The 25,867-nt window shown below is 40.8% G+C and overlaps 2 protein-coding genes across 2 annotated transcripts in view; both read left to right on the top strand.

Annotated features, from left to right (window-relative positions):
• Positions 1–6,166: 6,166 nt before the first annotated feature.
• SLC19A2 (solute carrier family 19 member 2) lies at positions 6,167–25,856 on the top strand. The gene is made up of 6 exons (XM_025877794.2): positions 6,167–6,599; positions 12,789–13,376; positions 19,834–20,056; positions 21,166–21,358; positions 21,725–21,866; positions 23,824–25,856. The coding sequence occupies exons 1-6, from the start codon at positions 6,396–6,398 to the stop codon at positions 23,950–23,952; spliced, it is 1,479 nt and encodes a 492-aa protein (XP_025733579.1). The 5' UTR covers positions 6,167–6,395; the 3' UTR covers positions 23,953–25,856.
• Positions 21,792–25,867, top strand: part of CCDC181 (coiled-coil domain containing 181) — a 68,107-nt gene continuing 64,031 nt past the window's right edge. The window contains exon 1 of the mRNA XM_025877793.2: positions 21,792–21,866. The gene's annotated coding sequence lies outside the window, so the exon portion shown is untranslated. The remainder of the gene's footprint in view (positions 21,867–25,867) is intronic.

Genomic DNA, 25,867 nt, shown 5'->3' with positions numbered 1-25,867 from the left:
TGAGAAAAAAGTCTCTCTGTACCCATCTATTTGTACCTACCATACTTCTGAGAATGAAGTAAAAATATAAGTTCTAGTAAATATATTTGAAAGGTATTTCCATACTCTGCTTTCTAGGATAACTGCTTTGTGGTACATTATATTGAAAAGTAAAAAAAAAAAAAAAAAAAATATATATATATATATATGTAATAACTAGAAGAAAACATAAAAGGCTGCATGATATGGAAGATTAGTACTGGACTTCGAGTCTGTACATCCGAATACTATTTTGAGTCTGCTTCTAACTCTCTTGGTGATCTTGGTACGTTGATTTACATTTCTTGGCCTTAGCTTCAATATTATTTTCAAAATTAATAGTGTATGGTTATAATTAGGTTTTACTGAATCCCATCATTATTTCTCCTGTAGAACAAAGTTCAAGCTGGGCCAACAGGCATGTTTCCCATTTCATCACATCATACCACATGTCCGTTAAACTGTCTGTAACTTAGGGTCTTCTTCTGGAAAGTGATGCAATAGACAGGCTGATCTTAATTCTTACCTTTGCTCTAAAATTCTATATGTCACACAATGGGTAAGAATCAGTGCTTCTTTCCTAACTGCACTATACCATAGGTAAAAAAAAAATGTTGGACTCCCTCATACTGTGTAGGTCACTGCTTGCTGGGGCAGCTGTCCTTGAGATTTTGTAATGGGTCATTTAAGGGATTAGAATCAGTGATCTATAGAGGATCATTCATTCACCAAGATTCATTAAGTTCCTTCAACTTGCCAGTTACTGTGCCAGAAAAACAAGAGATGAAGACAAGACCTCTGCTCTCAGTCTCCTCAATAAGAAAGATCAGGTAAATAAATATGATCATTTTATCATTCACTTTATATGACTTCTACTTTACTTTATATTAGTATGTTTCCATTCTTAAAGGGTTTCCTTGTCTCCTAGAGTATACATGTTGTCCCCGAGATTGTTTTTGGAATATTAGTATTACATAAATTTAAATCATTTCTAAATCTAGAATTCATTTTTATATATGGCATAAGACTTTTCCAAATTTAATTTCCTTCATATGGATCGACAGTTTTGACAGGAACATTTATTAAATTATCCATCCTTTTTTCACTTAATTGAACAAAATAGTTGTCATTTATTAAATGTTCATAGATAGTGAGCCCTATTTCTGGATTCTCTGGTCTGTTTCACTTACATAGTTGGCTATTCCAATAACATTACCATTTTTTTTTTTTTTAATTCCAGCACCTTTAAAGTATGTTCTGATATCTGGGATGTAAGTATACCTTGATAGTCTTTCTTTGCAAAATTTTATTGGCCATTCTTATACATTTAGTATTCTATATAAACTTTAAGATAATTTTGAAACCATAATTGGATACTGTTTAGATTCCAATTGGGACTACATTAAGATTATAAATTAACTTTTTTTTAAGATTTTATTTATTTATTTGAGAGAGAGAGAATGAGCGATAGAGAGCACGAGAGGGAAGAGGGTCAGAGGGAGAAGTAGACTCCCTGCTGAGCAGGGAGCCCCATGTGGGACTCGATCCTGGGACTCCAGGATCATGACCTGAGCCGAAGGCAGTCGCTTAACCAACTGAGCCACCCAGGCGCCCTAAATTAACTTTGGTGAAAGGAACGTTTTTATGATGTTTTCCTATCTAAGGGCATAGTGTGACCATTTTTTTAAACTTTGCTTTATGTTCTTCAATAAGATTTGACTATTTGGCAAACAAGTCAATAAAAAGTATATTTTAAAAAATAATATTTTCAATGAAGAGGACAAACGGTTTATAAAATATAAAAGGCTCTTATTAGTTGATAAGATAGGGATAAACAACCAAAAGAAAAATGAGCAAAGGACAAAGATAGATAAAATACGGAAAAGTAAATCCAAATAGCTTACAAACATATGGAAAGATGTTCAAACTCACCCATAAAGACTTTCAAACTGAAGATAAAACGGGGTAGCTCTTTATACCAGGGTTTCTCAACCTTGGCACTGTTGGCCTTTTAGGCTGGATAACTCTTTGTTGTGGGGCTGTCTTGGGGATGGTAGGATGTTTAGCAGAGTCCCTGGCTCAGCCACTAGAAGCTAGTAGCACCTACCACCCACCATGACTAACAATTATGACAGTCAAAAATATCTCCAGACTTTGCCAAATGTCTCCTGGAGGGGACAAAATCATTACAAGTTGAGAACCACTGATTTTCCACCTATCCGACTAGCAAAAATTAAATCAAAAAATTGATTACACCTATTGTTGGCAAGGATGCAGTGCAAAACAAATACTCTCATCCTGCTGGTTTATGGAAAACAACTGAACAATGCCTATTAAAATAAAAAAAATGCATATACTCTTTGACCCAGCTATCCCACTCCTGGAAATAAATTTCATAAAAATGAAGCAAACAATACATAGACATATATTGTACAAGGATGTTAACTGCAGCATTGTGGGCAGTGAACAAAAACCTAGAAACAGAGTCAATGGCCATAAATAAATTATAGTGCACCCACACAATGGGGCATCAGAAAGAATTAGAGCTTACCCTTATCACAATGGAGTGTTTTCTACAAATTATTCCTGAGGAAAGCAAGATTGGAAAGTACATAATTCTTTTTGAAAAACACACATCCCCACATGCTTTTATATATTAATAGAGAAAAACCTGTCCCTCAATAGTTTATTTACACCTACAGAATAGGCAAAAATATCTGCCTGTCATCTCTCTGACAAGGGTCTAATATCCAGATTATATAAAGAAATCTTACAACTCAACAACAAAAAGAGAAACAATCCAATCAAAAGTGGGCAAAAGACATGAATGGGTATTTCTCCACAAAAGATATATACATGGCTAACAAATACATGAAAAGGTGCTCAACAGCATTAGTCATCAGGGAAATGCAAATGAAAATCACAATGGGATACCACTTCACACTCCTTAGGATAGATATTAAAAAAAAAAAAAAAGGAAAACAACAAGTGTTGGCCAGGATATGGAGAAACTGGAACCCTTGTACATTGCCAGTGGGAATGCTAACTGGTACAGGCTCCGTAGAAAACAGTTCAGCAGTTCCTCAAATAGTTAAACAGAATTATAAAAAGATCTGGCAATTCCACTCCTATGTACCCCAAATAATTGAAAACCAGTATTCAAACAAACACTCGCCCACTCATGTTCATAGCAGCACTATTCACAATAGCCAAAAAGAGGAAACAACCCAAAATGTCCATCCATTGAAGAATGGATAAACAAAATGTGTTATACACATAAGATGGGATATGTTTCAGCCATAAAAAGAAATGAAGTACTGATACATGCTACAATGTTGAAGAGCCTTAAAATTATTATGCTGAATGAAAGAAACCAGATACAAAAGGTCACATACTGTATGATTCCCTTTGTATGAAACATCCAGAATAGGTAAATCCATAGAAACAGAAAGCACATTTAGGGTTCCCCAGGGGCTGGGGGAAGGGAAGAAGAGAAAGCAATCGCTTAATGGCTACAAGTTTCCTTTTGGAGTGGCGAAATGTCTTAGAAGGTAGCAGTGCTGGTTACACAACAATGCAAATGGACTAATGCCACTGAGTTGTACATACAAAGACAGTTAATGGATCATCTTATATTATGTGACTACTACCCTAATTAAAAAATATATTCCATTTGCCTCTGTATTCCTTTCCTATTGCTGCATAACAAATTACCTAAAATTTAGCAGCTTAAAAAATTACAACAATTTTTAAAAATTTTTATTTATTTATTTTTTAAATTACAACAATTTAGTTCATGGTTCTATAGATCAGAAGTCCAGGTGGGCTTGGGCGTGTTCCCTACCTAGAGTTTCACAGGCAGAAATTAAGGTGTTGGACAGGCTGGAGGCTCTGAAAAAGAATCTACTTCCCAGCTCTTTTAGGTTGTTAGCAGAATTCAGTTACTTGTGACCGAAGGACTGAAATCCCCAATTCTCGCTGGCTGTCAACCAAGAGTCAGTCTCAACTGCTACAGGGAGCCCACGTCCTTGGCACATAACCCCCTCCAGCAGCAGCACATCAAATCTCTCTCACTCTTCAAATAGCTCTTTCTCTTCTGCTACCATCTGGAGAAAATTCTCTGCTTTTAAAAGGCTCTCGTGATTAGATTGGGTCCACCTGGATAATCTCATGTTTGTCGTATAATTGTGTCACAGGTGCATTATCTCATCAAATTCACGGGTTCCACCCCACACTCAAAGGGGTGGGGATTATACAAGGGCAAGGGTCACTGGAGGTCATTCTTAGAATTCTGCCTAGCATACCCTCTTAGAGAAAAATAATGAAAACATTTTCTGCCCAATTCGAGAACAATTATTATTTGTTAATGCCCAACATTTCAAAGACGATTTGAGGTGCCTAAGTGATTTATAGCAAGGAAATTTTCAGAACCAGTGATTTACAGATTAACACAGTTCAGGTCTCTAAGCCTCAGGGAAGGGACAGAAAGCTGTTCTTAACAGGTAGACTTCTCTTTCCTTCTCTTCTGCTAAAGCACTGAATGTACAAAGCAATTGCCAAGAGGACCACTGGTGTTCTCTCTGGAGTCATGATGAGAGGTAAATACTATGGCTACAGTTTAGGAACTAGAAAATTGTATTATGTAGATTAGATGTTCTCGCTTTTTGGTCTCAAGATTCCTGTTATTTAGTATCCTAAAGACTTTGTTTTTGTGACTTATTCCTATTGATCGTTACCATATCAGAAATTAAATCTGGAAAGTTTATTAAACACAAAAACAGGCAAGCCCACATTCTCTTATGACGTAATCACATATCAGGTAGCCTCTAGAGTGGAAAAGTAAGGTTTATTATTAAATAAAGGAAAAAAAGTCTTAGTATTACTATGAAAGTAGTTTGACCTCCTGGAACTCTAAAAAGGTCCCAGGGACCCCTAGGATTTTTCTGGATCACACTTTGAGGCCCACTGGTAGACGTAAATATCATCAACTGCATTTCTTTAGATTAATCAACTCATATTTTGGTGCATTCACTTGTGCAGCCTTAAAAACAAATATTTTCCTTTACTAGCAGGTTGTTGCATTGGTAGACTCATTTTTGTGGTTGATGTATCTGCTTGCAAAAAAAAAATGTTACTTGCTATCACAGGAGGAAAATTGAGCTAGATGTGTGGTAACAAATTAAAGCAAAAGAGTTCAAACACGTGTTCTGTGAACTTCTGACAATCTGCTACTTTGCAAATACTACAGAGGGAAAAAATTGCTTTAAATGGTGCAGCTCGGTCTGCAGTGGAATGATTGGGACAGAGTCAGGCTGAGTCAGGCAGAAAGAGGCTTATAGAGAGATGAGAGAAAGCACTGGGTATTCTTGTCATGCTTTGCCCTTGAAAACTATGCCAAGACCTCTTTTTTTTTTTTTTTTAATAAAGAGATCGTTATTTCTCGATTGCTTTAGTGACTCAGGATTTGCCACTTTCCTGTTAAACACAGGCCATAGCTACAGTTATGTTTGCCTTCTTGGTGTCCTGCTTGCAAAAAGTAATGAGATAAAGCTGAAGCCCTTTCAATAGGACTCCACTGCACTCGTTCATTCTCTAAATGTTTTATCCACTTTCTTCTGTTGGTAAACGCCCCGGGTGCTTAGATCCTAGGCTTCTAGTGTCTTTCTACTGGCAGATGAATGCAACTTAAGACACGAGAGCTGCAGGAGGAAAGGTGTGGCATTCCCCCGCCCCAAGGTTAAATCTTGCCCGGGCCTTGGCAGCCCAGCGAGTCTCTCGTGAGGAGTCTGAATAAACTCCGGAGGGATGGTGTCTAAGAGCGGGAGAGAGTGAGTGTGTGGAACAGCGCGTTCCTTTCGGGGGGGCGGGGACTAGGCCCTCAGGGACGAACACCGAGCCGACCCGAGCGTGCGCCGAGGGCGCTCCGCCTAACTGGCGCTCACCGCCGTGACAAACGCGGCTCGGCAGCCGGAGTCCTCCATGTCTTCAGCTCAAGCCCTGCAGGTCGGCGGACGTCAGCGGACTCGCGCTCAGCCCGCGCCGATTCGCATCCCCTGAGTCAGCGACCAATGGGAGAGAAGCCAAATTCTAGGCGTCCGCTGCGATTGGCTGTGCGCCCGGGGGCGGTGGCGGGAGGGGGATGGCCCTGGGGGGCGGCTCTCGCATTCGGGCAGTAACACGCGAGGCGTCCGCAGCAGGGGAAAACTGGAGGGTTGCCCGCGGAGGCGGCGGTTAGCCCTGTGCGACCTGGCTCCGCCACGAAGAGCGCCGCTCGCGATTCTAGGTTTCCGCGCCGCGGCAGCGCTAGAGCCTCACTGAGGCGGGCGGAGGAGGAGAGGGAGAGGGGCCGGGCCAGGTCCCCGCCCTCCGCACCCCGAATGGATGTGCCCGGCCCGGGGTCCCGGAGGGTGGCGGCGGCGGCTGCCACCGTGCTCCGGCGCACTGCTCGCATGCCCCGCGAATGCTGGTTCTTACCCACCGCGCTGCTGTGCGCCTACGGCTTCTTCGCCAGCCTCAGGCCGTCCGAGCCCTTCCTGACCCCCTACTTGCTGGGGCCCGACAAGAACCTGACGGAGAGGGAGGTAGGCGCGGAGGCGGCCCGGCGGCGGGCGCGGCGGAGAGCGGGAGCTGGGGAGGCGGTTCAGGAGAGGAGCGAGTGAAAAGGGCGCTCGAACCTCCGGACGCTTTCTGGGCAGGGAGCTCTGCCTTTTCGCAGTCGGAAGGCGGCTCGGTGCTGGCGCTGCACTACTCTGTGCAGGTTTTCGGGCGTCCGTTGGATATATGGGGCATGTCTTCTGTGAAGGGCTCAGAACATGCGTCGGGAGCCCCAGCACGCGTGCGCTTCAGGCGGAGTGCCCATGCTGCTGCCCTGCACTGTGCTCGGATTGGTCCAGCAGTTCCGGCTGGGCGGCGGGAGGGGGCGCAGCGGCGTATTTGGAGAAAAGGGTGAAAACAAGTTGTACTTTGGGCGTGCGAAAGGGTTAGTAAATGTTTGTTGACTGAAAGTAGGGAACCAGCTGCTAGGTTATAAGTAACCCCTGCTTTTTGAAAGAATCTTCCCTCTCCCCGCTGCTCCCTTTCTTCTCATACCTTACTTTGTTTACCTTCGACAGGATGGATGTACTCAAATAAGGACAACAGAACAAACAAAAATCCATCATCTTAATTTGTTTTGATTATTAATTACGTAAGGCTTTGTTCAAGGACATGCTGTCCCCCCTCATGCCCTACCTCCTGGGATAAAAGCAGATACTGAGATGGTATCACATAATTGGCACTTACAGTTTTTCTTGCATGGTGAATTTTTGGTTCACAGATGTTTTGCTTCTCAGCTACAGGCGTGAAAGCGGAGGTCTGGTATTCCCTTCTAGAACACTACAAAGGGTGAAAGCAGAGTGGGCACTGAATAGCCGGTTTTTCATATGTCTGCCTTTCCTCCCCTTCCCTTCCCTCCCATTTAAACTTTACTTTTCTTCCTGTGGTTAGTAATCATCTCTTTGAGTAGCAACTCAATCCCAGCATAACAGGTCAGAGCAGGGTATAGTGGGTATAATGAGCAGGTCAGAGCAGGGTATAATGACTCACAGTCCAGTTTGTTGGTGCTTTGCTGCTCTGTTTTCAAGGACACATAGGGAATTGAAAGTCAGTGTTGAATCCTAGATGGAGGGCTTCATTTGAATTTCTTATATTGTCTTACTCCAGCAAATATCATTGGCTTTTACCCAACTTTAGATCTTTTAGTTCTCGGTCTTAAGGACCACCCCACAAAGGACAGTCACAGTTACTCGTTACCGTTTTAACACTGGTTACATTTTAACATTGTGAACAGAATGATTTTGCAAGAAGAAAATTATTGCAGTAAATATGAGAGAGTGATTCTGGAGACAGCCACTGACTCTGAGGTGCAGTCACTGAAGCAGAAATGATACTTCCTGAGCTGCTTACAATGAAAGTTTCATGGGAACTGCCATGTGATCTGCACAGTGTGTGCACCTTGCTTGAGAGAGGGGCGCACGGGGAAAAACTTGGTCCCACCCACATTGATATTTGAAAGTTGATCTGTTTTGTCATATGCCCTGGGCAGAGGAGTTGTTATGTCATGTGTCATCATGTGCCCTGTCTAATCAGAGAGCTTTCTAGGGTGACTGCAATACGTTCAGCGGCATTGGAGTAGAGAACAAGGGTGCTAGACCTGGTAAAACACATAGCACAATTTCTGTTATGGGTGGAGGGTGAGGGCAGAGTTTGAAAAGAAATTTAGTGGTCTAGAAAGGAGGTCATTTGTCTATGAGGACCTTAGACCTTGGCTGATGCTGGTGGTCGTGCACAGTATGGCTCTGTTGACCCTCTCCGGAACCCTGGGTTTTTAAAATATCTAGTAACTGAAATAAATAGAACAACTTGTTCTGCTTTCTGACCTAATGATTGCTTTCACCAGTGGACAGTTAATAAAAAAATATTACATGATTTTTAGGCAAAGTGAATGTCAGGTCATGGTCAGTGATGTTTGTGTTGAGATTTGTATTTACTTGTAAAACTTTAGAAGGACCAGCTTAGATCATCTTAAATGGAGCTATTGTTAACCAAGTCCAAAGGCAGAAGAAGGAAAAGGGGGACAGAATTTCCTCTGTCTTCCTCTGCACTCAAAGGATTTTGAGATTTCAGGAAAAATGTTTACCTGTTTCAGGTACCACTTTCTTAGGTTTTTGTTTTGTTTTGTTTTTAAGATTTTATTTACTTATTTGAGAGAGGGAGAGCACAAGCGGGTGGGGGGGTGGGAAGGGGCAGAGGGAGAGGGAGAAGCAGACTCCCTGCTGAGCAGCGAGCCCCATGTGGGGCTCGATCCCGGGACCCCGGGATCATGACCAGAGCCGAAGGCAGACGCTTAATGACTGAGCCACCCCGGCGCCCCCGGCACACAGACTTTCTAAGTTTTAAAGAGGTTAAAAATGGACTGTGTTCTAATAGATGAAGCCAAACTTTTAATAAAATAGAGCTCTGTATCTCCAATTTTTAATTTTTTTATTTTTTTATTCTTTCATCTTTTTTCGCATGTGATTTGACAGACATTCACTACCTTTCTTTGATTTAAAAAAAAAAACTTTCTACCTATTCTGTCTGATACTCGGAGTCCTACAAAATTTGGTTCTTATCTTCCTTAACAGCCTTATCTCCTGCTACATCTTTCCTCTCCTTGCATCTTCCACGTGCCCACACGCCCACACGCCATCCACATCAATCTTCTAGTCATAAATCCAGCATATCCAGTCTCTCATCTACCAGTCTGTACTCAAAGTTGTGATCTCTGCTTGAATAAGCTTCCTATACCTATCTGTGGCTGTGTTTCTGTTAGCCTCTAACTTTCTCCTCCTTCAAGGTCCACCTCAAGGAAGTAACCCCACATTTCCTATCTCTCTTATCAGTAACGTATGAATATATATTGCTCATTAGGTTCAGAACTCCTGAAGAACTGAGGCTTTGTTTTATTTTATTTTTTGTAATCCACACAGCTTAAAATATTGTGCAAATAAGAGTTTATTAACTAGTTGTTTAATTGAAACTGGATTCTAAAATAAAGTCTAAATCCGAATTAGAGCTTAAAATGAACATGTTTTCTCTTGACTTTCTCTCAGAAGAAAGCACAAACAAGTTCTGATCCAAAGAATGGTGAAAGGCACCTTATGATAAAATCAATTCCCTTCGCTCACATGGCAGATTTTACCTGAGATTCAGCAGGTATTGTCCAGACTATGGACAATGAGAGTCTGTAATTTGTACATTTTTGCATGTGGGAAGTTTCCCTTCAGGATTAAAAGTATCTATTGAAGAAACATTTTTTTGGTGTAACAGTTTGTCCATGGTGGCATTGAAAAGGAAAGGATCTTTTGGAGACCCAATGGCTAAACTCTGGAGAATGTGTGGTTTTAATCTCTCCGTGAATGCCTTATAAAAGCACCTTAATACAGGTTGAAAAAGCTGCTGCCAGCATTAGAAGTAGCCCCGGAACATAGTAGATGATCAACAGTAGTTTTCTGATTGAAGAAATGAGGCATTTTAGTGTGGCAGATTCAGAATATCAAGGTTCTGATCCTCCCTCTGCCAATGCTAGCTGTGATAACTTGGGGTAGTTTACTTAACCTTTCTGTAAGGCCAAGTTCCCTCCGTTTGTAAAACAGAGGTAATAAAAGCATCTACCTCTTAGGGTTATTGTTTGGATTAAATGGTAAGGTAGTAAGGTAGGTGAGGCAATTAGCATAGTGTGTGGTGCTTCAGTAGACATTTGCTATTATAATGCTGATAACACTGTGAGAGGGACATTCATCTTGGGTTGAGCTCTCATAGGAGAAAAGTCAGGTTTTTCATTTAGAATGAGTTAAAGAGAACCCATCTCTTCCCCCCCACCCGCCTTTAATTTTATTCCTACTTGGCATTGCAGGTCTGCCCAGGTTACTTTTCCTCATCTTCATTACCTTAATTGTGGTTTTGTGTTAGGAGTAGAATAAGACTCATAAATATAAGCACGTTAAGTTGATTAAAAGGATGAGATTTCCATAACGAAAACCTAGTAGTTAATCATTTTGGGACAGCCGTTATTGAAGGGTATGGAACATGCATCGGTACAGACAGTATTGCTGGAGTGAAGAAGTCGAAGTCCTGAAGGGTGTGTTGGGAACAAGAGAACGTGGGGTATTGAAGGAAGTGATGGAGAGTGTTTGTAAAGCAAAGGCATGGCGGCTAACGTTGGGAAAATGTGAAGGTGAATAAACGTGTGGAGTTAGAGGTGGCAGTTTCACACTTAAGAAAACTAGAGGAGACTGTCTATAAAACCAGAGGCAAAAAAAAGAGTGGGGAATCGTGAATGGAACACCACTGTGAAAAGTTGCAGCTTTTATCTGAGAGTTATCTGTGCCCTTTGGTTTTCTGCTGAGGTGTCATAGGCTGTGGTGGCACCAGCCAAGTGCACTTTTGTTCCTCGGTCACTAAAATTTACACACTTTTGAATTAGTCCTTTCTACAGGTCACGATTATTCTTTTCATACCCATATTCAGGTGCAAGAAATTTCCTGATCGAGTGGAGATTGCTAAATGATTTATGCAAATACAAATTAGGCTAAAATTCATGAAGGTGAGACTATTAGAGCAAAATCTTTTGATATCTGGCCAATCAAAAACAAATCAAGTCTGGAATATATTTCAGGTTATGTTTTGCCTTTGTAGTTGTGCTCTGCACTAGCAAAAGATTTTACAGTAATTGTTTACTTTATTGTTCCTCTAAACCCTGAACACAATTAGCCCGTTTTACATTTGGGTGAACTGAAGCATACATGAGAGTTAAAAAGAAAGTTGCCCTTGGCTTTAGATTGTCAGAGTCTAGGATTAGATTGCTCCATGGCAAAGTATTCAGCCTGTTACCAAGACTGCCTTTCAGAAAGCACTTAAAAATCAGGGCCACTGATCTAGACTTTGAAATGATCATTTAAAAAACCAACTTACATACATCCCCAGGACCTTGCCAGGCATGGTAGGTATAAAAGAGGGGAGGGTCTCCTATAGTGATTGATACTGGAAGAAGGGGGATGGCAGGTCAGTTGAATTACCTCATTCGTCCCGTCCCGGAGAGTCTGTTTCAGCTTCAGTCCTCAAGTCTCGACTTCTAAATACAATGAGGGAGTGATTTGCCTGTATCCTCTCATTTAATCCTTGCAACAACAACCCGGTGGTGGAGGGTTTATGCTGCTTTTACTGGTAATGGAGACAAAACCTAAAGGGAGCTAAACAAAAACTTGTCGATAATCACACATCGAATGTTGGGGGTGAGATCCCCAGTGGGGTCTGTATGGCGGAGAGCTTATTTTAGAGATTATGTCTACTTTATTCCAATTTTAAAAATCCATTAAACACCAAAACTTTATCCTTTTCATATGATAGACAAGCAAAAAGAAGGACATCAAAGTTGCCAATAATCCTATCATCCACAGATAATTATTCTCTCAAGAGTAGGACAGAATTATCCTCTTTACCTGTTCCCCCGAAGCAATAAAACTTAAAATCAGAGAAACCTAATCAAACCTAATCAGAGCCGGTAAGTTTAGCTTTAAAGGTCTTGTGGTTGCTAGAGCATTGGTGACAAAACAGACAGGACACCCCCTCTTTCTAGCCCTAATTCTGTGGCTAGAAGGGAGAATTGATGATGATTCCCAAACACTTAAACCTATTTCCAAAACAGTTATTGAGCCAAGTACCCTCCACACAGGTACTTGCTGGTTGCTAGGCTGTGCAGGTCAGTGTCAGAGGGCGAGTCAGCCCTCAGGAGTCTGCCCTCTAAGGCAGTGGTCCCCAGCTCTGGCTCAGACAAAAGTCTCCTGGGAGGTTGTTGGCTAGGCATCCGCATTTTTTAAAGCTCCATGGGAGATGTGCGGCCTCGGTTAGGAAGCAGTGCTGTGCGGGACGTGGGGGGACGGGCACACACAAAGGTCAGGGGAGCTCCCAGGGTTGCTCCACGAACACTGTCAGCTCAGCAAAGGCTGCCGGGGTGAGGACGGCTTCCAGCCAGGCCTTGAGGAAGGGGGAGGATTTTAAGAAAAAGATGATGGGGTGAAAATGGGGAAGTATGTGCCAAACAATTATCAGAATTGTTGTTGAGAGCTCTTTGGTTGATAAGGATGATTTATTAGAGGTATTGGTAGGTTGTTTTATAAGAATAAATTGTTACGAATATTCCAGGTCTGTTGATAATCACTAATGGGTTTTAAATTTTCTTTTTCTGTTAGGTCTTAAATGAAATTTATCCAGTGTGGACTTACTCTTACCTGGTGCTGCTGTTCCCTGTGTTCCTTGCCACAGACTACCTCCGTTATAAGCCTGTCATTCTGCTGCAGGGACTCAGCCTTATTGTTACATGGTTCATGCTGCTCTACGCCCAAGGACTGCTGGCCATTCAGTTCTTAGAATTCTTCTATGGCATCGCCACAGCCACTGAAATTGCCTATTACTCCTATATCTACAGCGTGGTAGACCTCAACATGTACCAGAAAGTCACAAGTTACTGTCGGAGTGCCACCTTGGTGGGCTTTACTGTGGGCTCTGTCCTGGGGCAAATCCTCGTCTCCGTGGCAGGCTGGTCCCTGTTCAGTCTGAATGTCATCTCTCTTACCTGTGTTTCTGTGGCTTTTGCTGTGGCCTGGTTTCTGCCTATGCCACAGAAGAGCCTTTTCTTTCACCATGTTCCTTCCACTTGCCAGAGAATGAATGGCATCAAGGCACAAAATGGCGGCATTGTAACCAACACCTCAGCTTCTGACCACCTTCCTGGCTGGGAGGACATTGAGTCAAAAATCCCTCTAAATAAGGAGGAGCCGGTAAGTTTAGCCTTAAAGGTCTTGTGGTTGCTAGAGCAGTGGTGACAAAACAGACGGGACACCCCCTCTTTCTAGACCTTGTACTCATCTGGATTCAGGTTTTTATCCGGAGTTGGTCCATTGGTTCATTCACTGATTGGTTAAAGGTAAGGTTGATTTATATAAGGGATGACAAATATATTTGGAGTGAATGACCTCCAGAGTCAGACTACACAACATTATATTGCTTGTGTCAGAGATGTCTTCCTATCCCCGGTACTTGGTATATAAAGAAAGCACTCAGAAAGTTTTGCTTAATGAATAGATGGAATGATTCCAATAAATGATGAATATCTACTTCTAGTTTCTGAATTGAAACCCAAAGTATTTAAGTTTAGGAACTTAACTTCCTCTTCTGTGCTGGAATACATATTAAAAGTGTGACTCTGAAATTGTCTCTTAGGTATAGCATCAGAATAATCCATCCATACGTTCTGGCTAGCCAGGAAGATTAATTGCTTCCCCCAATCATTCACCTTTCTTTATAAAAATTTCCAACAGGTTATAAGCTGTGAGGGGCAAGGTTCATTCCAACCATACTGAATTAGTCTTAAGTTTCATGGGGCATGTTTGGAAATAACCTGTTAACATTCTCACTCTGCTGGTGGGCTCTGTCAGTCATAAAACTGAGCTCTCTAAGCCTTGTAGTCTGAATGAGTAGAGAACCCACATGAGTGGTTTTCGGCTCCCCCCCAGAGTTAACTCGGATTGTTTCCATGTGGCATCTAATTGCTCTCTGATGCCTATCCCCGCTCTTCACTTGTGGTTACTAGTTGAAACTTATATTATCATCCCAAAGAGCTTGAGCCTAGGTGACTCTGGTCATGAAACTTACTTTGATTACTAGGGCACCTGTAGCAGCATCAGTCAGATTCCCGGGATTAAGTAGGAATGCAATGCTGATTCCTCCATAGTTTGTTAAGTGTAACATAAGATGTTGGCAAGTCAACAAAGGGTTGATGGAGGAGGGAAAGTTAAAATCACCTGATCTTATGTAGTAGAGAAAAAGAATAAGGACCCTTTTAAAATTCTGTTTCAAATGTGTTAAAATGACTAGCTAAAATTAGTACGTACAGACATATGCATAATACCTATCTCTATATATTTTAAATATTAACATTGGCCATACTTCTAAAGGTTTGTATAGACCAGTAAATTTTAAACCATTTTGAACATGAGTAAGAAACATCTTACACAGGAACAAGTTCCACTTTGTAAGTGTGTATATATTTTCTATGTAACTGAAGCAGAGGTTTTACAACACAATACTTTATCGGTAATTTGATGAATTCATTTGTTTGATAAAAACTTGGCTGTTTTATTTTAGTTTTAATTTGTAACTTAGATTTAACATATAGTATATTATTTGTTTTATTCATTTCATTTTTTACAATGCAGATCACTGCCCACTACATTGATTTTATTACCTGTTAATGAGTTGTAACCGACCATTTGAAAAACTCAACTCTGTCTTAGACCAACTTGACATTTGCTGTTTATACCTAATGCAAAATGTTAGTATTTGACATGCTGAAGAATTATGAAATTTTAGAGGTTGAAGTGATTCTAACCACAGGCCGTAGGACTGTTAGAATATCTTAAAGTCACAAGGGACTTTAGATGCCATCAACCTTCTCATTTTAGAGATAAGGATTGGGAACAGGGATTAGTGACTTGTGCAGAATTGCACTGATAGACTCTGTGACATCATTAAAGAGCATATATGAGATCCACTTTGATCTGTACTTTGCTACATAAAGCCTTTCACTGGGGCGACAACATGGTCAGAACCATCATGTTGGCTGGCTACAGTGTGGTAAAAGTTAGAAGCAAGTCAGTTCCATCATATCCTTGGCAGCTGTATAGGGCTAAAATAGTGCTGTTTCTCTTGACAAGTTTGAAGGAAGTCAGAATATGGCAATTGGGGATCGCAGCGCCATATTAAGTTGGCAGAGCCCAAAACCGAACTGTAAATCATAATTGTAAATATAGTAAAGAAGAGTAGGTAGGTGGGTGGGTAGTTTGATCTTGACTTTATGGAAAGGGAAAATGAAGTAGGAGTCAAAGTGACAGCCCCGTCCACAAGTTACCTTACAGTATTTGTGAGTTCTTTTCAGAATGAGCCTATTGCTGTGGGGCAGAGTGTGTTGACATTCCAGCAAGGCCAGGTATTCTCTTTCCTAAATAGGAAACTGGATTCCTTCTGTGCTTGGCTTATAATTGGACCTGGTTTATTTTCAATTGCTCATCCATTAGAAATGATAGAAATTAAGCCAATTCTTTAGCACAGGGCCTGACACCAATACCTGTTAACTATACTTTTATTTGTAGACTGATACCCTTTATGATGAGTAAGCATTCTTTGTGTATGTGTGTGTTTGAGCGTAGCAACATTAATGTTTCCACTTTGTACTTACTGTAATTTCTAGCAGCACACCATAGTGGATTTTGAAGAAGATAAAACCAGCGTTCTGGTACTTACCAGCAGGGTGATCTTGGGCAAGTTACTTAATTCTTTGAGACTTTAGTTTCTTTCTCATTCTTCTGTCTACCTCACCAGGTTATTTCGAGTGTTAAATTTAGAGGCAATGTAAGGGTCTCAAGTGAATATTTGTAGTAGGTAATCAATATTCATTTCTGTTATCATCTTTATCATTAGACTGACTAATCAAGAACAGCTTTGTGCCTTCACTGCAGATAGTTATTGTGAGGCTGCAAATAATCTTTCACTTTGAATTGGTTCCCCTTGGTCTTCTGAACTTTATGAAAGGTGTCACTAGAATCCGGTACTAATTCTACCACTAATTCTTTAACTGAGGCTACTCTTAAACGTAGAATGTTCAATCAGATGATCACTAAACTTTCCTTAGCTCTAGAATACTGAGTTTTACGAGCTGATTGATCTGAAGGTACATTTTTCTTCAGATTGCCAGGCATGACACAAACACCTTGTCCTTTCCGGTCCAGTCACCCGTATAGTTAGGAACACATAATGTCATAGAAGTGGTTTAATTGCAGTCACCTGCCCTTGACTTAAATCTTCACAGTTTAGGCATTAAACCCTACTTATCCTATCCCTCACCCCCACATAGTTTCCTGTGGTATGTAGAAGAAAATCCAAAACTCGCATTGTGGCCTTGAGACCCCCTACAATCTGGCCTTATTTCACGGCTCTGCTCCACCTGGACCTGACTGAAACACATCAAACTTATTCCCACTTTGGAACTTCAGCCCGAAGATTCTCAGTCAGGACTGCCCTTCATTCTGATTTTCATGGCTGGTTCCATGTTTCACTCAGGTATCAACTCAGGCATGAGCTTTTCAGAAAGCCTTTCGACACTCTCGTTGTCCTTCCTGTTCTCTACCACGGTCCCTTGCCAGCCCATTACCTTCTTTCTTTCCTTCATAGTATCATTCCTCCTGTAAACTCTCTCATGTGTGTGTGTTTATCGTCTATCTCCCTTACCAAAATGTCAGTTTAATGAGGGCAGGGACTTTTCTGCTGTATTCCCAGAATCTATCGCCAAACATGCAGTATGGGCACTCGTAAATATTCGTTGCTTGTATCAATGGGTCATGATAGAGTACAAAGGAAATCAGCACTTAGTGAGCACTTGCTACCTACTGAGTAACACCCATTTAGTTCTTCCAAAAGCCTGTTGAAATAAACGTTAATTTTCATTTTATAGTAAAAAGCCTAAGATTTAGAAATTTTTTCCATCTGCGTGTAGGCAGGTGTGCTCCCGCTGTTCTTTCTTTATCCTCATTATTGCCTCAGCTCCCATTTATTTTGACCTGGGTACTTGGATACTGGGCTAAGAATCTTAGATTCATTAGCTCGTTTAATCCTTATAAAAAACTCTGATGTAGGTATCACTGTCCCCCTTGTACAGTTGAGGGAATGGAAGCTTACATCAGATAACTCACCCAAAGGCACATAGAAAGCACAGTCAAAATTCAAACCCAGATGCAGTTGACTTCAGAAACCACTGTATTAGAGACTCCTGTTCCTTGGTGAAGAGAAATAATTTTTCCAAGGTTTTTTCTTGTTGTTGTTTTGTTTATAACACCGAGTCAGAACCCTTTCTTGAAGTGAAATCTGAAGCAAGATGCCCATCGTGATAAATGAGTAGGAGTTGAATTTAGGGATGGTGTGAGTAGGCATAACTATGGAGCATTGCTTGGTTCTCATTCCACTGAGATTATCCTCTCATTTTAGGGAGAAAATGGCCTTTATTTACTTAATTTCAAGAGTCCCTATGGATACAATATATAGCTAATAAACATATCATCTTAATAGGAAAAAATCTGATTTTATAAAAAGATTTATACTTCATTTTTTAATTAAACAGTAAAAGAAAACTACATAAAAAGAAGTCAGAATCATCTGATCTGCTAGCACAATAGTAGATGACCACTATTAATAGTTTAGTGACCTTCCTAAACATCTCTTTTCATATATACCTAAGTATGTATTCATAGGTATACATTTTATAGTACATGAAATTACAGTCTACATGGACTTTCATAACTGCATGGGGTTTTTTGCTCCATGGTATGTGATACTTATCTTCCTATGTCTTTCCATGTCAAAATGGCTTTCAGAATCTAAAGAAATGATAATGGTGACAGTGATTGGTGGGAGGTCTGTGTTGGGACAGTGGGCCCCCTTTCCCTCCAGGCTGGCCCCAAGCACAAAGCCAGAATTGTATAGAGACTCACGTGAAGGACATAGTCTGCCTTCTCCTTGTTGCACACCATTCCCTCTGGATATCTCCAGTCACACCCCGGCCAGTGGATGTATCTGAGTTGGGATGAGGGGAGAGAGTGTGTAGCCATACATGGTTGTGCCCTTCCCTGTTACAGCTTAGTGCCCTTGAACTTCAGATAAGTGTACGCTCCCCGAAACAGTAGCAAAAGACAGGTCAACTCTTTTTTTAATATTTTAATTTATTTATTTGACAGAGAGACACACTGAGAGAGGGAACACAAGCAGGGGGAGTGGGAGAGGGAGAAACAGGCTTCCCGCGGAACAGGGAGCCCGATGCGGGGCTCGATCCCAGGATCCTGAGATCATGACCTGAGCTAAAGGCAGATGCTTAACCAACTCAGCCACCCAGGCGCCCCAGACAGGTCAACTCTTAACAGGTGGTTAATGCCCTACTTTCCGGTTTAGGAACGACGGCTCAGTGAGATACCAGGCCAAGGCAAGAATGACTGATCTGGGAGCAGAGTAAGTGCACAACAGGCCGGAGCAGGAGAGAGAGTGTCCTAGAAGCTTTTTATGTTTGGTCAGAACTTCACTGTTGCTAAATTGCAAACCTACCTCAATAGTACCAGTTCTTACCTGATCCATATTTTGTTTTTGTTTTTTTTTTTCTTGAAACCAAATGTACATTATTTGTTCCCATCGCTTAAGTCTCACCCTATATGTTTTTACTGTGTTTCGGATAATGGAATATCAACAGCTGAGGAGATAATGATAGTCTCCTTTTCATCATGTAAATGTTTGTTGTTCATAGCAAGAGTTAGTATTGGGATTGTGTCCTTCAGAAGCACTTAATAAAAGAAGCAAACTTACGCTTGGAAGTTTCCATCCTAGCCATTGTTTGGCTACAAACTAGTCTCCCTCTGTGCACAACAGGGCTGAGAAATGCGTGGTACTGTAACTTGGCCTTGCAAACACCCAACTATACCTACTCAAATGTTGTGGTCACATCTGGAGGTTCTCATGCCCTGCAAGACCTGTTGTTTGAGATAGACTTTGGGAGTCAGATAAGATTTGAATAGAAGAATAGTGAAGAACATTCTAGGCAAAGGAAATAGAACAAAAGCATAGCAGAAGGTGCTGTTAGAGGCCATTTTAGGGTTATTAACTGACCTAATCTCAATGTTATGCCTCAGGGAACAGGGAGGCGTGAAAAGAGGGAAATAGAGGGAGAGTGGCGAGTCGGTAGGGCAGACAGAACACACACATTTACTGATTGTGTTGGCCATCTCATATGGGTACTGTTCATGGCACCCCAAAACAATGACAGTAGTAACATAAGAGATCACAGATCACAGATCACTATAAAAAGTATAATAAAGAAAAAGTTTGAAATATTGTGAGAATTATCAAAATGTGACAGAAAGACACGATGTGACAAACACCGTGGGAAACCTGGCTCTTGATAGACTTGCTTGACACTGAGTTGCCATAAACCTTCCATTAGTTAAAAACACGTATTTGCAAAGTGCAGTAAAGGGAAGCGCAATAAAATGGGAGTATGCCTCTATGCCGTTTGTATGCATAAAAATAAGCAGTTGGTTTTCACAAGGACAAAAATGTCTGTCAGATAGAAAATGAAGTCTCTAACAGTTGTTTTCTGTGGTTGCCTTCCTAGTATTTGAGCTTTCTTCCCCTTTTCCTCTGTAGGAACCCAAGCCAGACCATCTCCTTGTGCTGAAGGTCCTGTGGAATGACTTCTTGATGTGCTACTCCTCCCGCCCTCTGCTCTGCTGGTCTGTGTGGTGGGCCCTCTCCACCTGTGGCTATTTCCAAGTGGTGAACTACACACAGGGCCTGTGGGAGAAGGTGATGCCCTCTCGCAATGATGCTATCTACAACGGTGGTGTGGAGGCCGTGTCCACCCTCCTAGGTAAGCAGGGCGGGGCGGTGGTTCTCCCTCTGGTGGTTTGGTCAACGTTAATCAGATTTCCCCTCCCCTCCTAAATTTGAAGTGACCCCAAGGAATGGTTTCTTTATTTTGAGTTCTGATTTTGTAATTTAGGAAGAAATTTAGCAGTGCTCAAGTTGTGGATGAGCATGATTAACAAACTTGAATTCTTTGTCTTTTAGGGAAGCCTAATGTAAATGATTTTCAAAATTGTCTTCTTATTCAGGTTTCCATTATCTCTGTATTTATAGGGTGCTTTTGCCACTTGATGTGAAACTTTGAATGGCAATCTACAGTAGTTTATAGGAATGACTCCTATATGTTGAGTGTTAATATGCAGTAAGTGCTGTTCTAAGGACTTATGTATATTAACTCAGTCCTCACAAAATGCCTGAGATACGTACAGTTGTTACCCGTATTTTACAGTTAAGGAAACACGGACCGATAGGTTGATAACCTGCCCAAGATCAGATAGATGGTAAGTAGTAAAGTTAGGGTTTGAACTCAGAGCCTGTGTCCTTGACCATTGTATTCTATCGACCCTTTCTAGTTTGTTGACCTACTTCTTAAGGTTTTTAGAAGCGATCCCATGATTTCTATAAACACTTACAACTGTGTCTGGCACTTAGAAAGCACTCAGCACATCTTAGCTATCGTTATCAGCCTCGTCATGTTACCAAAGAGCAGGGATGCCCTTTTGCCATGTTCTGAACAGCTCCTCGGTTAGGAGAGGGGGTGATCCCTCCTGCCACATTGTTGAGCTGGAAGCAGTGGCTCTTTGTGACTCCTGCCTTGCGCCAGCCTCAGTAGCTTTTCCTCAGCAGCATCCCTGGGTCTGTGTCCTTCTTTTCCATCTCACTATCAGTTGCTCTCATTCAGTCTCTCCTCGTCTCTCAGTGGCTCCATGTTCTTTATTCCATCAAGTCCAAATTCTATGCCTGACTTTCAAGGCACTCCCTAATCTTGAGCTACCCTATTTATAAGTTGCAAGGTTTTAAAAAATTTAATAATCTAAGCTGAATTTTTAATCCATTAAAAGAGCATTTGTTTAGCAAAATAACTAGATCAGTTTTCTCTGTTTTGTTCTGTAGGCGCTGTTGCCGTGTTTGCAGTGGGTTACGTAAAAATATCCTGGTCAACGTGGGGGGAGATGACGCTGTCTCTCTTTTCCCTGGTGATTGCTGCCTCCGTGTATATCATGGATACTGTGTGCAACATCTGGGTGTGCTACACATCCTATGTGGTCTTCAGAATCATCTACATGTTACTCATCACTATAGCAACGTATGTATTTTGAGTCAAAGAAGCATTCGGAAAAGTTGTGACAGGATAAACTTTTTCGGTTTCTTTACAAACCAATTAAAATTTCTAGTTAGAAGAGGCAAACAGGAGGAAGCATTGTATTTTATGTTTTTCTCCTGAGGAAGCACTTAGGTAAGGCTCATTTATTTCCTTGTTCGTATATTCCTGTTCTGTTCAGAAGTTTGCATGAGGTTTACACCACTTAGCAACAACATGCTTTTCACCTGGTTGGGAAGGGAAATGAGAGTAGAAAGAAGGGGCTACTCTTCACAGCTGAAGTAGAAATCATAACTACCTCGGAAGTGATTCTTACCTATTCATTCTTCCTTTGTGGATTGTTTTTTTAAGTTTTCAGATTGCTGCTAACCTCAGCATGGAGCGCTATGCCCTGGTGTTTGGTGTGAACACCTTCATTGCTCTGGCCCTGCAGACGCTGCTCACTCTCATTGTGGTGGATTCCAGTGGCCTTGGCTTAGACATCACCACTCAGGTAAGATTTCTGTTTCGACATTCAAGATGTTATCACTCGATCAGGGTGACCAAGTGAATCTTAATGAAAGCAAATTCAAACAGTGTAGACAGATATAAAAAGTAGAAGTGTTCCCTCCTTCCTTTAGTCAACCCCCATCCTTAGTTCTTTTCTCCCTGGAGGATGTTGGGACCATCATCTTTTTGATGGGGACCTAGAACATTTCTGAGCTGAACATTACTCAACAGCCTGGTAGAGCCAAGAAGTAATGTTGGTTCCTTCCAGGCCGAGCTTTTCTGCTTCCTCATCCAGTATTTCCTTCCATTTTTAATTCGGTGCGTGGAACACTGTATCCCGTGTTTGAGATGCTCTGCTCCATCTCACAGTACTGTATGTTTCCTCCCTTCTTTATCAAAAATACCACCCACCCAAATACCAGGGTAGTGACTTGCTGCTGCTGAATAGCATGGAGATTCTTCACAAGTGACGCATCGAGGAGACAGCTGCACACTGTAACATTGTGGATACTTGTGTTCATTCAGGAAGTGCACGGTCGTATATGCCTTCGTGCGTTGAGTTGAGTTCGTAGGTGGGGCTTGCTCTGTACTCTGGCAAAGTGGGCAGTTGAATCAAAAAGTGCCTACCCCACCCCCATCCCAGCCTAGTTATAAAGGCCCAACATGGTAGCAGTAATTAATTTTGTTTTTACTAAAGAGATCTAACAGAAATGATAATCATAGTAGCTGATGTGCACTGAGTGCTTTCTGTGTGCCAGGTACTCCGTATAGCATTTTGCAAGGTTGTCGTCAGGCTTGGACATCGAGAGAATGAGTCTGAGAGATGTTACGTATTGTAAAGTGTTGTTTAAGTTCTCACGGTCAGTAATGATGTGGCAAAGCTGGGATTTAAACCAGCTTCTAACTCTAAAGCTAATCATCCCTCACTGGATCATACTGCCTCACAAAGGTGGGCTGGGGGAGCAGAGGAGTGGGAGCTTATTACTTTCTCTATGTTCCCCAATTACTACCAGCAGTGATAACCTTGAGAAGACCTCTCAAGGGTTAGGTGCTTAGATTTGGAATGAGGGTAGGAGAGAAACTAAGTGCTTATCATCCTGCTATAGAAATAGTGGGTTTAAAAATTACTAATTCTCGAATTGTGTAGGCTCTGCTGAAACTCTTAACTGCCATAATTAAGCAGCAGGTTTCCTATAGGAAAATGTATCCTTTAAAATGTATTTTAAAGAACCTGGCTCGAAGACTTACAGTGGCACCCGTATGGCACTCATGAGCCAGCTGATAGTTATTTCATAAGTTCTTTTAAGATGATGATCATGATGAAGATGTTGATAAACTATATAGTCACATTCAAATATTAGCCTAGAGAAGATGCGTATGAAAAGTAAAAGGTAATCCCGTGATGGAATATAGTTGACTTTCTACTGCCCTCCTCTGGTGAAGAAGAGAAGTTCTTTATCTTCAGAATTTGGCCTGCTCTTCACACTTAACCTACCAACTTGGGGGTAGAGACCATGATTCATTTGTAACAATAACAGCCACAAAAATAAGAAAAAAAAAAGCAGTAGTATTAGCAGCCTTAGCATTGTGTGCTAATAAACACTTAACATACATGATCTCATCCCTTACCAGCAACCCTGTAAAATAGGGAGTGTTGTGAATTCCATTTTGTAAATGAAGTTGAGGCTCAGAGATGAAGTATCTCAGTCAGGGTCACACAGCTAGTAAGGGATGGAGTCAGGAGCCGCACTGAGGCGGTCAGGCTTTAGTCCCACCATGCTGTGCTACCTCGTTTTATTGTCAGTACCTGGCAGGTTGTATAAGTGTACAGTGTTTTGTAAAGGCTTACTGAGAAACTGAATATACCTTTAATTAGAAGGATATGTTCACATATATAAAATAAAACATCTCATCTTCTAACTGATAATTCTCTACATTACTTCTTTCCCCATCCCCTTTAGTTCCTGATCTACGCTGGGTATTTTGCACTCATCGCTGTGGTTTTCCTGGCTAATGGTACAGTTAGTATTATGAAGAAATGTAGAAAGCAAGAAGATGCAGAATTGAGTTCTCAAGTAACTACGTCATAATACACGGCTTATAAACTGCTTCTTAGAGCAAAAACTGCACAGCAACTGTGCCTGGATGTATTTAATGTTTTAATATATAGATGTATATTCATGAATGTGCTTTTTAAGGCTTCAAAGCAGCCAACTGACTACACTCTGTGTTCCTAGAGTGAACAATACTGTTTAGAGGAGCCAGAGGTGAAGTTTATCTCGTGGATTATTTATGAAAGCTGTTTTAAGAATTACTTTGTTCTGATTCAAAAGTGAACTTGATTTTGAAAACCGAGTAATAAGAGCACTCAAGCACCACATGGCGTTTATACTTGATAGCAAGTGAGTATGGTGTTTCATAGGTCAAGTTACTTCCCTGTATCTGATCAGCCAGGGGCTTGGCGTGGTGGGACTAGGGCTTCCCAGGGGCCATGGGATATTACAGGTCAGAATAGAAATAGGTTCTAACAGCAACTGCCTCTATTCAACTTAATTCTTACTTCTGTGTTACTCATGTGCATTTGTGTTTCTACAGAAGAAAGTTGTTATCACTGGCAATATTTGCTCTGGTTTGGTGTTCTGTCGTATTAGGAATGTGTGTCATTTCTAATTTTAAGTTATTTTTAAAAATTCATTGTATGAATGTTGTTTCCACCTTGACAGTTTTGTACTTATGTAGATTATCTTTAGAAATACACTTTTGCTTTATTCATATGCTTCTCAGAGAAGCTCATTTAGTTAGAAAATAAGGCAAGTTTTGAGGCTTGCTAATAATCTAAATGAAGAGACCTAATCAGAACACTTAAGGTATGTTTTGCCTGTCTTTTAGTCTTCAGTATGAAGGACTTTTAATTCTATGATGAAAAGTTAATATATGAGCTAAAGATAACAACTAGCCCATATTGTATTCGTGTTCCCTTTTATTTCCAAAATAAAATGGAAGTCTTTTTTTAATATCTTCATCTCTATTTATAGCTTATTTATTATTTGTCCTTCTTATCCAAGATATAGATTTCATTAGGACTTAGATTTGTTGGATTATTAAAAGTCCTTTTCACAAACTGAGCCTCTTTTTACTGATTTCAGTGGGACAGGAACTAGGATAGACTTGATTCCTGCGTTTTGTACATTAAATCTGCCTTTGTCTCTAAGGGTGGACCATCTTGGAATGTCTGCTTAAAATAATAATTACTAGTGATTTCATTTCCAAGGTACTGGAAAAATGTTATTATGTAAGCATCGAATTCTGTAATTAGTCAACCAAGTGGCTGCTAGTGTATGTGAGACATGAAAACCATTTTAAAGCCGACTTTGTTGCCTTATCTTGAAAAAAAAATCTAGGTTAACTTATTTAGAATAACATAGGTAAGCAGTGTGAATAATAGTATCAAGATTCCAAAGTTGACATATTCATTTAGTATAAGTGGGAACACTAGAAGTAAATGAAACAGGGTAAGTATAGGCCATTTTCCACTCACTTTCCTTTCTGATCAAAGGCAAGAGCAGAACACTAAGGGAAGAAGTGATGTCATAAAAGGACGGCCTCTAATTTTATATTGTATCTTTTGTTTTGCTACGTAGGGAATTGTTTATTCAGAAACAGGTAGAAAAGTGGTGTTTGAGGGATTTTATTTTAATGTTTTTTAATAAAATGCACTGTGGTACAATCAAACTCTTCATGTTACCAAAGCAATATTTCCCTGGAATTTAATTCAAAGTTCATGGTCGCACAACTGGAGCCTTTACTTATTTAAGACAATAGTAAGTTCATATCCTGGTGTGTGGCCATATTTACAGAATGCTGAGCCCAGTTTGTAAGTTGTACTGTATGCAGTTTTGCAAAGAAGTGAAAGTAATTTGTTGTACTTTTTATTCAATTCTGTATAGATTATAAAATTATTTTTATTAAATAAATATTTTACATTATATTTTTCCTTTTAATCAC

This window comes from Callorhinus ursinus, unplaced genomic scaffold, assembly GCF_003265705.2.
Source record: "Callorhinus ursinus isolate GAN/ISIS: 27379988/994484 unplaced genomic scaffold, GSC_fseal_2.0 scaffold13, whole genome shotgun sequence".
Classification (NCBI taxonomy): domain Eukaryota; kingdom Metazoa; phylum Chordata; class Mammalia; order Carnivora; family Otariidae; genus Callorhinus; species Callorhinus ursinus.
The sequence above is the reverse complement of the archived record's forward strand: the minus strand, read 5'-3'. Positions and strand labels throughout refer to the sequence as shown.

Excerpts from the sequence above, each read along its gene's own strand:
- SLC19A2 (XM_025877794.2), top strand. The coding sequence starts at position 6,396 with ATGGATGTGCCCGGCCCGGGGTCCCGGAGGGTGGCGGCGGCGGCTGCC. Across the intron at positions 6,600-12,788 it reads AGAACCTGACGGAGAGGGAG|GTCTTAAATGAAATTTATCC; the intron begins GTAGGCGCGGAG and ends TTTTTCTGTTAG. Across the intron at positions 13,377-19,833 it reads CTCTAAATAAGGAGGAGCCG|GAACCCAAGCCAGACCATCT; the intron begins GTAAGTTTAGCC and ends TTTCCTCTGTAG.